Source organism: Cricetulus griseus, chromosome 2 (genome assembly GCF_003668045.3).
Source record: "Cricetulus griseus strain 17A/GY chromosome 2, alternate assembly CriGri-PICRH-1.0, whole genome shotgun sequence".
Lineage (NCBI taxonomy): Eukaryota > Metazoa > Chordata > Mammalia > Rodentia > Cricetidae > Cricetulus > Cricetulus griseus.
This window is the reverse complement of record NC_048595.1, coordinates 297905707-297921631: the sequence shown is the minus strand read 5'-3', so window position 1 is coordinate 297921631 and position 15925 is coordinate 297905707. Positions and strand designations below refer to the sequence as shown.

Sequence of the window (15925 nt, the reverse complement as noted above, 5' to 3'; positions counted from 1 at the left end):
AAGTAAAGAATATACTTAGTTTAGATACATAATTACTTTTGTAGTATGCTGAAGGATTTGTGTAACTATGGAATGACAGCAGCAACCCAATATGAAGCATGCATATTGATGGTTGAACACTACATTGCTGAACTTTTCAGTGAGTGAGGCAACATATTCTGTGAGTGTTTGACTTACACATATTTGTGCTCTGTACAGAGCTGCTGATAAGTGATAGAAAATGGCACTCTGTTGCTTCCATATGCCAAAATGAAAATACCTGGACACGTTGATCCCACTACATTGATAAAAATTTTGGAAGGGCAATAATTCAGAAGTTATTTTGATTTTTATTATTTACTTTTAGTGTATTACACTGTTTAAAATATAGAACTGCGTAGGCCTCTGGGAATTATCAAATATTGTGGGAGATCAACTTTGAATCATTCTATTTAAACGTATGACTTCAATGACCTCCTGAGATAAAATTCAGGGCTGGATTATTTCATTGTGCAGACTTGGCACACCTTTGATCTATACAATAGGGGAGTGCATCAGCTCCTACCTGTGACGTCAGCAGCCATCAAACCTTCAGCCCTGATGACTCTCACTTGGAGAAATCCCACATCTTTTAGGTTGTTAAATATCTTCAGTGGGCTCTGGAAAACCCAAACAAGGGCATTAGGAAAAGAAGTCTAAAGAAGCCAAACATTCTTAGAAAACATTCAATTTTCTCAGGATGCTTTCTTAGGGTCAAAGGGCCATTTGTGCTTTTCCAATACAAATGATATTTCCAAAGTCAGGAATACACACAAATGCATGTGCACATGAGCACATCCATGCACACATGTAATTAATGGTAAGTGATTTTCTGAAATAAAAATACCACAGTTACTATCAATAAGTAACACTCAGTAAATGATGAGCAGTGAGCTACAAAGCAAGTGTCTCCATGGTTTCTCTCAACATCTTCTATTTAAGGACCTCACAAATCTTTCATCCATAAATATGATAGTTTGAAGATGATAATGAGCAATATTAACTCCTATGTGATTGTTTATGTAACACTCCTCAGATAGGGGCAGTTGTTAAGAATGTCAATTTTTCTATCATTTTATTCTTAGTGCTTAGCTAAGGGGTAAATGATCTAAAGACTTTTCTAACAGTTTATTCAAACACTTGCACGGTTTTATAAAAATTTTAAGGGAGGTAATTTTAAAAAGCAAATCAAAATAATAAAATAAATTCAAAGGTGGTGAGAAATTTTTCTTAAGTTTATATTTGTATTTGCTATAATGTGTAGAACTGTGGAGTTTTTGATAGAAGAGCATGATGATAAAAATAAAAAAAATGATTGTGATGTTTTACTAAGCATAGTACTTGAAGTAACTAAACTCGGAAAGCCAACACAATTAACTGAAATCTAGCAAATTGGTAAAGAAAACAACTCTGGAGCGTTGATATGCATATCGTTTGTATTTCATACTGTTTTTCTTATGGTAAGATCAGTGTTTCTATTGGGTAAATCAAAGACAATTTCTCACCATCTTTAAAATGTTTCATGACAAGGCACTTTAATATACTTCTGTATAAGAAGTTATCTATCAAAATATTGCTAGAATAAAAGCAATCACTAGTGTGAGGGTATACAAACAGCAATCTCCTAGTGTATTTATTACCAGTGTGAGGGTATACACATGCCAAAGCTTCTTCAATGTGAACCTTATCAGCCCTGATAGCTGGTCATTATTTACACTGAAGCCTTGACCTTGGTACAGTGAAAAGGAATAGATACAGATAAATGTGTAATCTCATAGCATGACTTTGTAAAAACACTGCTCAGTAAGGAAGATTACTTCTTAATCTCTAATCATAAACTACTATTTATCACCAAAAAAATATTTTAAAGACCTATTTGACTAGATTTACTAAAACTGCACTTGTCTCTCTTTTTAAATTCCTACAAATCAAAGGTTTATCAGTGGGGACTTTAAGCAGCAGTGCTATGGTCCAGAGGCTTCTGGGTATGCTGTGTCCTACAGCACTGAAAAAGTTGAGGAAGGACTTACTCGGAGCTCACTAAATGTGTTAGGGATGCTTTCATGAAAAGGGTTCAGCACTGTCACATTTTCAGGAGTAATTTAAACTGAGTTTCACTGTGACTAAAACAAATATCATCAGTCAGAACATTTTGCTCTGTGAAGCTGACCAAACATCCACGACCACACTGTCTTGGGGGCTTCATTTCTGGGGCTCTGCTTTGCATTCAGAAGGGTGATTATAGTTTGAAGGTTTCACTCTCCAAGTCACCTGACATTTGACAATTGATTTCAAATTTCTACTGTTTAGGCCAGTGACATATAGATTATAATAATAACTCAAAGTAAAAGCAAATAAATACCAGTTTAAAACTGTAATTTTATGGAAAGCTGTATCAAGGAGTGTTCCCATGTTGTTATTTATGGTTATTTTAGAAGGTCTCAAAACCTGGATGGCTTTTGAAGGCAGAAATTTCCATAGCAGAGGAATCCATGATTTGCTGAGAATCCTTTCAGCTCTCAGTAGATGGGAAGAGATTGAAATGCTCCGGAGAGGACTCCTCTTTATTTTTTTAATGAAAGGCTGTATAATATATTTTCTCTATGGCTGCAGCAGCTGTCAGAGAGAGCATTGCGGTTCAGCTCTATTACGGGAGAGGCAATACCCCATCCTATGGTACAGAGATGCTCTGAGGGGCCAGAGCTGATTGACAGCTTGTCACCATGACGTCTTATTCCATCTCTGTTATGGAGAAAATTAATGTCACACCACCAGCCTTATGACTTGCTGTCATCTTAGAACCGCTCACCTTTTATCAACGCTCTAAATAACATTTCAAGCCCATCGTCTCACAGTGGACAATCCGGTCAAGGGACATTAAATCAGATGACTGTGAAATGTCATAATAAAAATGGAATGCTAACAACTTCTTCTCTAAACCAGCTCCTCTGGTTTTTAAACTGTGACAAGGAGGAGCAGGGGTTCAGCAAACCCGTTCTGAAAAGGTCAAACAGTAGCTCTTGGACTCCTACCCATTACTATCTGCCCCTACTGACCTTCCCCTTCCCTCCCCTCCCAAAGAAGAAAAGAACATGAAAATGGAATTAGCCAACTTTTCAGAATGTGGTGATCAAATAGTAGCTCACTCAGGAATGTCTGTTTAATTTGTGGGGTCTCAGTGCTGAGCAATGACAAAATTCTCTAGGGCTGTTTCATATCAGAGTGGGGCAATTTATTACTTCCCTACCCTGACCAGCACCAAATTGAAACCAAATCAAATTCTTAAGTTTAACCTCCACTTTAAACACACACACACACACACACACACACACACACACACACACACACACACACAGATTTTTAAAGGAAAACACACATAATTTGCTGAACAGTAATGTTTTTTACATGTTTCATCAAAATAAGAGGTGCATTAGACATCATATAAAATTCATTCATTTCATGATACACAAAGCATAAAACACATTAAAGCTGCCAAGATGTTGCTCTTTGTCTTTGTACTGTTGTGAGTTAACACTAATATAGCACATACACTATTCTGTGTTATGGCTTCTTAGTAAGTGTGTCTCAAGAGGGAGAGGGAGACTAGTGCCTGAAATTCCGGGTTACAAAAAAAGCATATTTTAAACATGATTAATACATTGGGTCAAATATAACCTTGGAATTAGCTGAGATGTCAAACATAACATTTTACATTTCATTGAAATAACTAGCTTTTTTGAAACTATTGGAAACAAATATTTGCACTCTGAATGGAAATAGCTGATAAAAGGGACTACATTCAACAACAACAAAAAAATCAATCAATAATAGGTGGATTACTTCTAATTATGTAGACAGCAGTATCATCTTTATACATGGAATAGTATTAAAATAGTGATCCAGTAACTACAGAATGTTAATGCCCAGATGAATTTTTATGTTAATATGCCAATTAAATCCTTTATGGTAGTTTTAATTCAGAAATCTCATTTCCAGTGACTAGAGAATGTATTTTTGGTGGAATAGCAAAATGTGAAATAATTTTCATAATTGCAATAATATATTAGAAGATACTATACAGAAACTTAGGCTCTTAGGTGGCTTAAAAATATACACTATTTAGCCTTGCTAAGTCACCTCTATTAAACTGTTATGATAATACTGTTGGTGGATGAGTTGTACAAGCATTAGCAGACAGCTGATTCAGTGCAGATAGCCAGAATAGATTTGCTGAGGCGCACATCCTGCTAATCTGTTTGAAGAATATTGTAGAGCATTCGTACGGGCACTTCATGTCAGCTGCACAACCTGATAAGGTACGTCTTTATTAAATTCAGTTATTGAAAGGATGTCAGTCAGCAAATAGGAATAGTTTTTAAAAAGCCATTCTTTGTTAGTCGGAGCTTGGTTTCATGGCTGAGTGTCTAGAGGAGCCGTCTAAACACCTGGCAGCATTGTACAATACAAGCTTTGTGATTTGAAGTGGAAAAGCCTTCCCCCAGCTTTATGGGTACCAAAGCATTTACTTTTCCAAGCCTCCATTGAGAGACAATGGTGGAGCAAGAGCTCCCCTCTCTGTTGATTCAAGACAACTACATGGTGGGAAATGCACCCAGAAAGTTACTGGGTGATCGGAAGATTTGACTATTTAGAGGACATAAAATTTGAGAAGGGCAATAATTTATTGTCACTCCATTCCACTCTCATACCCCGAATCAATCAGAATGAAGGGAGCTACTTTTGATTGCATTTTATGGTGCTGTAAACTTCACTCTGTGGATATCCTCTAGTTCCCAAATTCTCACTATGCCAATAACTTCATTTTAGATTTCAAGTCTTACTAGAAGTTACACAGAGCCAGGGTTTAATGATAAAGGGACGTATACATGTGAGTCCCTTACGGAAAGATTCTCAATATGATAAAGATCACAAGGTAGAACCTTAGAGTCCAGAGTGTACTCTGCAATGGATTCTGGAGATGACAAGATATTGACATCAGCAGGCAATGCTAACGTTCCTTCAGGGCTGCATGGCATCTACATGAGCCTGTCCTCTGCTCCTCAAATACCTCCCCTGGAAAACCATTTGTCTTTCTGGGCACCCTGTATACAACCTCATCTAGTCACACGTGGGCTGGAAGGAAGCTCTTTGCATACGTACATATCTCTTTAATATCTCCCCCCGCTCCTTCTGGTCCTCCAGGGAGTGGACAGAGAGGTCGGAGATACTGACTGTGGCCGAGGCTGTCAGAGTGACAAGCAGAACCAGGTGGCCCTCACCCTCTTCCAGCTGTAACTCCAGCTTGTGCGTTTGTTCCCTACTGAGGGACGACAGGTCAACCTGGCACCTAGAAACAAATGTTTTGAATTAGCAAATGGCATTTCACCACATCAAACAGACATGGTTTTGCTGCAGCCCTGTGAAAGATAAAGCAATAGAAATAACATCTGGGAAGGTGGGATCAACTGCCTTTCTTCACAAAACTCAGGCTCTGGCTATCAGAGCTTTTAATTGCTTATTTCCTGTAAGATACAAACTCAGGTGAAGTTGAATTATTATATCCTTCAATACCGTATTCATGAATTGGTAGAATTTTGCAGACCTTTTCAGGCTAAAGCAACTATCAAAAGCTTGAGTTTCTATGCCTCTGTTGCCATTATGTGATTCCCTCCCCACTATTCATAAAAGCCATTGAACAGTAAATAGAACATTGGCTATGGAGAGGGTAAGTTTTACATTTTAAAAATTATACTTATAGTACACCCACTAAATCTAAATGTACCCTCCCAGGGTTGCATAATTTGGGAAGCCATGATACATGTGGCATTCTTCAGTTAAAACACCTTGCACTTGTATCATAAAAGTATCAATTGATTTTGAGGAAGCAGAGAATATAGTGATCATCAGGCTAATAACCAGAGAGGGGGAGAGAAAGAAAGAGAGGGTGGGAATAAAGAAAAAACCTTTAAAACAAGAAGCGGGCTGGTTAAGATTGCTCAGTGGATGCAGATGCTAGATGCTAAACCTGGACATCTGAGTTCCAACTCTGGGACCCATATAGTAGAAGGAGAGAACCAGTCCCCACAAATTGTCATCTAGCACCCACTCATATGCTGTGACACACACCAAAAAATGTCATGAAAATTAAAAAAATAGTTAATTGCTAAAGTAAATGTTCTCAATATATGATAAATGAGATGGACACCTATAAGGGAAAGATTCTTACTCCTTTTCACTCCTCAATCTGTCATTTATTGCTTTGTTGTAAATTGTTTTTAAACAATAGTATAATGACAACAGTACCTAAAGTCTTTAAAGATTACACTGAATTCAAATGTCTCTCTTATGAGAATTTACAAACTGAATTCAGGTCTGACATTTACTTTTATTTTGTGCACAGCATTAACACTGACTATGACTAGACACAGGGCATATGCTAAATTCTATTATTAAGAGTGCTAGAAATTAGTCTGCACAATTCTGGAATACACCTTCCAATGCTAGAATAGACACTAGAAACATCACCGACTGTCAATACAACATTCAATTCAAAATACTATCACTAATTCTCCTCAAATGTAAAAAAAAAATTTAAAAAAGCCCACACAATATCAAATGCCTTATTCAATTGTAATTAGAATTAAGCTGTCAATAACACCTGGAGTAAACTGAAAGTTAAATCGCATCAATGAAAAACAACCACTCAAAAGTAATATCTAACGAAGGGAGGAACATGAAAATTATTTTAGAGACCTCTTCAGCTCTGGCACTGTGCCTAGCCCACACTGCCTGGCCATACTGCATGTGAATAACTCTGGCTTGGGTCAGGAGTGGAACACTAGATGACTGAACAGGGATTGTGATCCAGACAGAATGTTGGCTGGGTACAGTTGGGACCAACAAGGGTCTTTCATCCACTTAGTTTCTTTTTGTTCCCCACCCCCAGCTCAGTTTGATCATGGACTTTCCAGACCCTTCCTTCCCTTAGTCTTATATAGGATGCTGAATTGTCATACCCAGAAAAGCACTGGATACACTCAAGCCCGGACATTTCCCTTCCAAGCTCATGACCACTTTGCATAGACTGTGTAGATAAATTTGGCTTCCTTTCCTTCAGAGTCATCACAGGCATCATCATTTGCTCAAGGTGACTTCCTCTAGAAATTGCAAACTAGCAATTTTCAGATGGAATCACACCTATAGACTGTGTGTGTGTTTGTGTGTGTGTGTGTGTGTGTGTGTGTGTGTGTGTGTGTGTGTGTGTGTGTGTTTTGTGTGAGCACACATGCACACGAGTGTTTGCTATTGTGCATGCATGCATGTGCATGTGATTATGTGTTTTGCCAAATAAAAACTGGATTCTAAATACAGATATTTTGAATACAGGACACATGTTCCCTGAATTAGTGAACATTACCAACTCTGTGTAAGCAGCTGGAATATGTTACTTAATTACTCTACCTGTTTCAATAGGTATTGAGTATTTGAGTGTCCTGCAATCTCCTACATGTCAAGGAAAAAAAACTGAGGGGCAGGGAGGTCACATGACCTATGACACAGTTATGACCAGAGTCAGAGCCAGTACCTGGGCCTCTGAAATGGAAGACCCAAGCATCTTCTCTCCAAGTCTGTTGCTGAGTAACAACACTCTTGGAGAAAAGCGAGAAGTTAGCAATAGCCCTCAGAGATGGTCAGACATTTGTTCCATATAGAATTGTGTTGTTTTTATTTCAATGCTTTAAACTACATATAAATTAGGGGAGCAAGCTATCCTTGTTCTTATAAGACAAGAACATTTCACAAATTAAAACTTAAAAGCCACTGCTGGGTGGTGGTGGCACACACTTTTTATGCTAGCACCTGGGAGGCAGAGGCAGGCAGATCTCACTGAGTTTGAGGATAGTCTGGTCTACAAAGTGAGTTCTAGGACAGCCAGGATTGTTACACAGAGAAACCCTGTCTTGAGAAACAAAAAAAGAAAGAAAGCAAAAGAAAAACTATGACACTAGTAACATTTAGACAAGAAAAATTTATAGAAATGGTTTTTCTACATCAACTAAATCTTCAGTATTGAATATGCTCACAGAAGGACCATGTGTATTGCTCCAGCATTTGACTGTCCTAGTTTTAATATAGAGAACACTAATATGCTGGGCATGGTCCTGTTAAATGTTAAAAGATAGGAGGTTTTCACCATGGTTACTTAGACATCTTATTTATCTAAAATTCTTCTCAGGAGTATGATACTGCTGTAAATGTCAATTTATGTTGACTTAGCCAAACTGTCTTGTTAACTTGAAGATAAAGTTTGTATCACAACTTCATTGCTGTGTATCAAATCAAACGACTGCTGGGAACAGAATTTTCCATTCCCTTTCACCTTTTGAACAAATATGTACAAAGATAGAACCCTTGTGGCACAGTCTACTGCCTTTTGAATCTAGCACTAATTGGTGTGGGATGAAGTGCATGTGTGTGGCTCACCTGGATTGTACACCCCTCACAAAGGAAGAATTCATCATAGATGAGCTCTGGAAGTAAGTGATTATCTGGGGGACCTAGGCATAAGGAATGCTCTTCAAAAATGAAAACTCAAAATTATCTTTTTTAAAAAACAGTAAGGTAAATTCATGAACTCCAAAAATACTTGATGGAGATGAAGAGCCCAGAATCTTTCCTTAGCTCCAGGACTCTGTTCTTACTAATTAGTTGTATGACCTTTTCCAAGACAACTTTCCCTCTTGAATTTCACTTTTCTCATCAGCAGTTATGAGTTAATTGAACTAGATGAACTCTGTGAATTTTCATTATCCCCAATCACACAATTTGTAATAACTCTATCCATGTTTACACCATGTCTTTCTTTTCAGTTCTACAAACTAAAACCCTAAAAGGACAAGTTTATCTTAAAGGTAATGAAATATTATTCCTTATTCATCTTATAAAACAAAACAAAGCAAAAGACCCTTGAATAGCTTTGTAAGAAGAAATCCATATAATTTGATTTCATATTATATTGCCCCCAATGTCAGCATGGAAGATGTTGAGAGAAGGTGCTGTGGACCTTCCCATGAAACACTGAAGAGGTTGGTTTCCTGTGAAGTGAACTTTGGTCAGTGGAACAGAAAGTGGAAAGATAACTTCTGATACCTCCCTCACTCTGACATACTATTCCAAAATATGAACTGATGTTGTTTGACTGAAGATAGCCATGTGCTTAATACACCTCCTAAGCAGCCTGCCTCTGATACACAGAAAACAGTGGCTAGCTTGGCAGCATATTACCGTGAGCTGTTTGACATGGCTCCTTATTCATTATCTCATACCTTAATTTCTGGGAATATACCTCCCAGGAAATCAGCAGCAACACATTGTTGCCTCAGAGTTTGCTTCTAGAGAACACAGGCTAAGGTGAAATGATATGATACAGTTTACACACACTCCCAATTTTGTATGTTAAAAATTTGGCTGTGTCTCTCTTCCCACTTCCCTTCCCCTAAGAAATAACCCCAGCATACAGATTTAAACAGAGAATTCTCAACAGAAGAATCTCAAAAGGCTGAAAGAGACTTAGTAAATTTCTCAATATCCTTAGTTATCAGGGAAATGCAAATCAAAACAACTCTGCAATACCATCTTACACCTGTCAGAATGGCCAAGATTAAAAACACTGATGACAGCTTTTGCTGGAGAGGACATGGAGTAAGGGGAACACTCCTCCATTGCTGGTGGAAGTTCAGACTTGTACAGCCACATTGGAAATCAGTATGGCGGTTTATTAGAAAAACTGGGAATCAATCTACCTCAAGACCCAGAAATACAACTCTTGGGCATATACCCAAAGGCTGTATACTCATATCACAAGGGCATTTGCTCAACTATGTTAATAGCAGCATTATTCATAATAGCCAGAACATGGAATCAACCTAGATGTCCCTCATCTGAAGAACAGATAAAGAAAATGTGGTACATTTACACAATGGAGTATTTATCAGCTATAAAATCAATGGCATCTTGAAATTTTTAGACAAGTAGATGGATATAGACAAAACCATCCTGAGTGAGATAACCAAGACGCAGAAAGACAAACATGGTATGCACTCACTCATAAGTGGATATTAGACATAAAGCAAAGGATAACCTGTCTACAACCCCAGAAAAGCTAGGAGAACCCTAAGAGAGACACACATAGAACCCCCTGTGAAGGGGAAATAGACAAGATCTCTTGAGTAAACTGGAAACATGGGGGAGGGGGAAGGTGGAAGGGAAGAGTGAGGGGAGTGGAGGAGAACTTGGTGGAATAAGAAGGTTAATTGGGGGAAGGACAGAGAGGGGAGGAAGGAAAGATATCTTGATAGAGGGAGAAATTATGGGATTAGTAAGAAACCTGGCATTAAGGAGAGTTTTGGGAAGTCATAAAGATGACCCCAGGTAAGACTCTAAGCAATAGTGGAGAAGGTGCCTGAACTGGCCTTCCCCATGTAATCAGATTGGTGACTACCCTGGTTGTTGTCATAGAACCTTCATCCAGTAACTGATGGAAGCAAATGCAGAGATCCACAGCTAAGCACTGGCCTGAGCTGAGTCCAGTCAAAGAGAGGAAGGAGTGACGAGGAAAGTGGTCAAGACCATGATGGAAAAACCCACAAAAACAGCTGACCTGAGAAAGAGGGAGCTCACTAACTTCTTTGGACTGGCAGTTGGGAAACCTGCATAAGACCAAACTAGGTCCTCTGAATGTGGGTGACAATTGCATGACTTGGACAGCTTATGGGGCCACTGTCAGTAGGACCAGGATTTATCCCTAGTGCTTGAACTAGCTTTTTGGAGCCCATTCCCTATGGAGGGATACATTGCTCAGCCCAGATAAAGGGGTGAGGGCCTTGGTCCTGCCTCAACATGATGTGATGAGACAGACTTTGTTGACTCCCCATGGGAGGCCTCGTTCTTTCTGAGGAGTGAAAGTGGGTGAGGGAAACTTGGGGGGGGGGAGCAGGAGGAGGGGAGGGAGGGGAACTGGGATTGACACGTAAAATAAAAAAGATGGTTTTAAAAAAATCCCCAGCAATATGACAGTGCCTCACCAAGATATTGTCAACCTGTCTGTGACTTTTCATGCCATATTGTGTCACTCCATAGTTTTACTCAGGTTCTGGAGGTTTGGGTAAGACATCTTATCTGCCTGAGATGATAGTTACCTATCTTTATGTGGCTAACTTTTGCTATCCATTATTGAATAACCATTCAGTTGTCTTTCTTCAGGTCCTGAACCATTTGTAGAAGAGGGATAATATCGTGTCTATTGTATCACCCAGACTCTATTTAGTGCTTTACAAACATTAAACTTTTTACAAAGTAATGTCACTTCAGACAGATCAAAAATTCACCTGTGGTGACAAGGTTTCATCATGGCAAGGCCAAAATTGATGCCTAATGTTCATTCTGATACTTCTGTTCTGTGTCTACCAAGAAAGTGATCTTGTTTTCCTTTCTTCCTTCTTTCTTTCCTTCCTTCCTTTCTCTCTCTCTCTCTTCCTTTGTTTTTCCTCTTTCCTTCCTTCTTTCCCTCATTTTGTTTGACTTGTTTATCACTCACTCATTCATTGACTCACTCATATGTCAGATCCTTTCAGATTTTTAAGGGTCACCTATTTTAAATCTTGGTTTTCCTATCTTTATTTCTAGAACACTAAATACCCACCAACTTGGTGTTAATGTGAACAAGGTTATTTGACTGCAAATTACATGGTCAAGGGTTCGGAATGCTGAACTGAAAAACTCACTTATGATATTAAACAAATAACTTAAGCACTTTGTTCTTCAGATTTATTTTGAGACATGGTCTCTATATATAGTTCTTGCTGGCTTGGAACTTTATACATAGACCAGGCTGGCTCAAACTCATAGATATCTACCTGTCTTTGTCTCCTGAGTTCTGGGGCTGAAGGGAGCACCATCACTTCCAGGTCAGCTTTACTTACTTATCAAATAGAATTCAAGAGAAAAAAACCCTCTCAGCTAGAGATGTAAGAGCACAAAAATAAAAGATACTTTGAAAAGTTAAAATTCTTTCTACTAGTTACACTATAACCTTCACTTTAGTTCAAACTTTGAGCTATCTATACCCAAACCCAACTCACCAATTAATCAGTCAATATAATAGTTAAAACAGAATTAACTCTGAAGGAAATTTCAGAGATATTTTGTTGCATTCCAAGAAAATGAGAATACTAAAGTTCAGAGATCAAAGAGCTTGAGTCCGGTTTCTTAAATTATTTATCAGAACTCGAATGTATAACATATCACACACACACACACACACACACACACACACACACACACACACAGATTCTTTAACCATACAAAAGAGCACTACACATCTTAAATGACATTTCCCCTGAAAACTGAAGGAGAAAACTGGGTTCATCTCATGTTTCTTTCCCCATGCCTTGCCTCTGCTGCTCTTGAACTGGTGCTCGTCAATGTTTCTTCCTAGATAAAACAACCCATGGTTAGCATCCTTGGTGTGTTAAATGAGTCCCCAGGAGTACAAGTAGGAGAATGAGCTATCTGAAGTCATTTTTTTACTAAAAAGTATGAGCCCACACTTCCCTGATTGTGGGGAGACACATGGGAAGACATGGAAGGCACCAAGTAATCAACATGACACTGGTGTGCCCTGAACTCCAGTTCATATAGGCCTTAGCAAGTACATCTAAGAACTATATAGCCTAGCTTTAACTCAGCTAATTCTCATAAAATGCACAATTAGCTTAAAAATATCCCTGTTAGGTTGGAGAAACCCACAGGAACAGTTGGCCTGAACAAGGGAGAGCACATCAACCCCAGATGCTGTCGGAGAGGCCAGTACAAGACTGATCCATACCCCTGAACATGGATGTCAATAAGGAGGCCTCTGCCCTCCAGGGAGCCTCTGGTGGTGGATTAGTATTTTTCCCTGGTGCAAGAAGGGACTTTGAGAGCCCATCCCACGTGAAGGGTTACACTCTGGCCCTGGACACATGGGGAAGGGCCCAGGACCAGCACAGGAAGATTTGGTGGACTTTGCAGAGCCCCAGTTGAGGGCCCTACCCTGCCTGGGGAGTGATGGGGGGATGGGGTTGGGAGGTGGGCTGGGATGGGGGAGGATGGATGAGGGTGAGGGGAGGGAGAGTGAGAAGGGACTTACATGTGAAACAAGCTTGTTCCCTAACTAGAACTAATAAATAAATTTAAAAAAAAATTCAAAGCAAAAAAAAAATATATCCCTGTTAAAAACCTGGAGTGATGACATTTCTCCTCCTACTTATGGTCTGTGTCAGACACACTATGAGTCATAAATCACTGGTGGTATAATCAGACCTATCAAGAATTCAGCCTAAACAACCAAAATTATCAAGCAGAACATTTTCAACAGAAGTTTATATCCATTTTCTTTAACAATGAATTTCAAAGTGTACTTCATACCCTGAAGTACTGGCTAAAGATATTTTGAAGACATCACAATTAGCATGATATTTAAAAATAAACCTTCCAAAGAAGAGAACAAGTCTCTAGAATTCTCTTTGGGGAAAGGTATTTTAAAAACAACATCAGTTTTACATACTTTTTAAAAAGCAAGTATTCAGTAAGTTATATGAAGTTTAAAAATGTCTTAATATATGAGAACAACTTTATATTATTATACTTGGTAATCTATAAAATACTGAAAATTCTTATATTAAGAATTAGTATAGTTCATACTTTGAGATGTTTGCAATGGAAACATCTCAGCATGGAGCCGATGATGTGTTTCTAAGTTCATGATCATTCAGAAACTTATCTCCACTTGGGCATTAAGTAAGAAATAACAAGGCTGAATTCCTGTTGTCCAAAGTTATCATGGTTCAGTTATGTGGGGGAAATTTTTCTAGCAGAGCATATATCTGTAAACTTGTAAAATTCCCTTGGTCTTGAAGGTAAACTATTGAATCTATGTATCATAATATCCATAAATGATATAGTTAGAAAATATTGAAACAAGCACAAATTTATAACTTTCAAGAGGAAATAGTGACTTAAGAACAAACGATTAATTGAAATGCTGTCCACCATCATAAGGAAATATCCCGTTCCACAAATATTCAATTAGGAAATCAATAAAAATATGACAATAAAAAGCTCATTAGTTTACAAATCTCTGTACTTTGTAGTTAACAATGCATGTGGTTTTACTTCCTCTTTTATGTAGGAAGGAAAGGTCATTGTAAGTTTTGGTGTCACAAATAAATGCCCCAAGTCAGAATCATAAAGTTGACTATGCAAATGCACTCATCTTAAACTTTAAAGGAATATGAATTTAGTGGCAAGTCAAAGCCAAAGCCTGGTTTCCTCCTTCCCCACACTAAGCCTTGACATGCATGTTCACCTCCATCTACACATTAAAATGTGTGTTCACCTCCATGCTAACCTTGAATATTCATGTTCACCTCCATCTATACCTGAACAGGTGTATTTACCTCATATTCCATTCTCATCTTTTGAAGAGTCATAGGGTTATTTCATGCTACAGAATTGGAAGACATGTTCTTGGCCCAGAACTTGACAACTTATTGTAAGTTGTCTTATCATATACCATTTAATAAAACATTTTCAAAACTCTTTTCTCAGGCCTACACTAGCAACGCTTTTCTGTACTAGGCAGTGCCAACTCCAAGGCCTTGATAACATACAATGAATAACATCGCTAACACCTCACCAAACTAAAATACATATATCCCCAAATCAATGCCACTTTAAAGATAAAATGATATTTTGCACACTAACAAATTATACTATAAACTTGCCATATTGGATTACAGATAACTCTACCTGAATAAGCTTGCATGCTATAGGATTTACTTATTCTGTGCATTCATAAAAGCAATTTGCTCTCTGACAGCCCTCATTCTTGGCAATTTACCTCAGCTGTCAGCAACCAATTTGTCCAGATTACTACTCTGCATAAAAGTGTAACAATCATGAGGATTTATTAGCTGATTATCGTAAAGATGGCCTTCCTTCTTGCCTGCCAAAATGCAGGAGATCAGAAAGTTAAATAATTAACATTACTTCACCTTTGCTTGAAATCTGTAGTTCAACAACAGATAAGATTTGTTGTTCAACTTGCAGTATGATGCACATCATCTAAATTGGTTTACTGACTAATTATTTTCTTTAAGAGTTAAAGCCTTCCAGAAAACATGCTGAATACAGACTGTGGTAAACTGAAAGTGAACTTTAGAGTTGGGAGACTTGGATCTGTACCCTAGCCCAGTCACTCCAGTTGTGTAATCAGCAAGCAGCCTCTTAACCAAATTGGCTTTAGTCTTTGTATCAGCAGAATTGGCACAGTATACACTTTCCTTCTATACCTTCCTCATGTTGAGCTGTATGAAAAGATGGCTTACAAGTTGGAAAATAGTCATTATCATTGTCATTGCTAATTTCTGTTCTTGGTGAATATATTTTCATGTAAAATAAAACAAACAAATGACAAATAAACAACGTGTAAACCCCATACATCAGGATTGTGAAAATTCTGAATACAGTGAATATTAGAAGCATACTACAACACAATGAAGCCTTAAACTAGCCTATAGTTGATGTTATATTGAATGGGGTTATGCTATGGGATGTTGCTGCAGAATATGTGCATGCTAACTTTCAAGTTTTTATTGCCAGAACAATCCAGCAAAAGGAAGAAATGGAAGCAAAGTGTCACTATTCATATGTGATGTGATCTTATTTACAGAATATCCCAAAGCCCCCCTGAAAACTGTTAGAGCCAATTAAACATTTTTTTCAAAACTGTAGGATCCAAAAATCAACAGATAAATATCAGTAACATTGCAGTCCATCAATAGCAAATTAATTTAAAAAATAAGAA

The 15925-nt window shown here is 38.0% G+C and overlaps 1 protein-coding gene across 5 annotated transcripts in view; it reads right to left on the bottom strand.

Moving 5' to 3' along the window:
- Positions 1–15925, bottom strand: part of Mctp1 (multiple C2 and transmembrane domain containing 1) — a 551176-nt gene that overhangs the window by 173035 nt on the left and 362216 nt on the right. For all 5 annotated transcript variants that reach the window (XM_035440464.1, XM_027401826.2, XM_027401829.2 and 2 more), the window contains 2 exons: positions 5179–5365; positions 545–638 (listed from right to left, as the gene is read on the bottom strand). In XM_035440464.1, coding sequence (XP_035296355.1) covers positions 545–638; positions 5179–5365 — 281 coding nt within the window. The remainder of the gene's footprint in view (positions 1–544; positions 639–5178; positions 5366–15925) is intronic.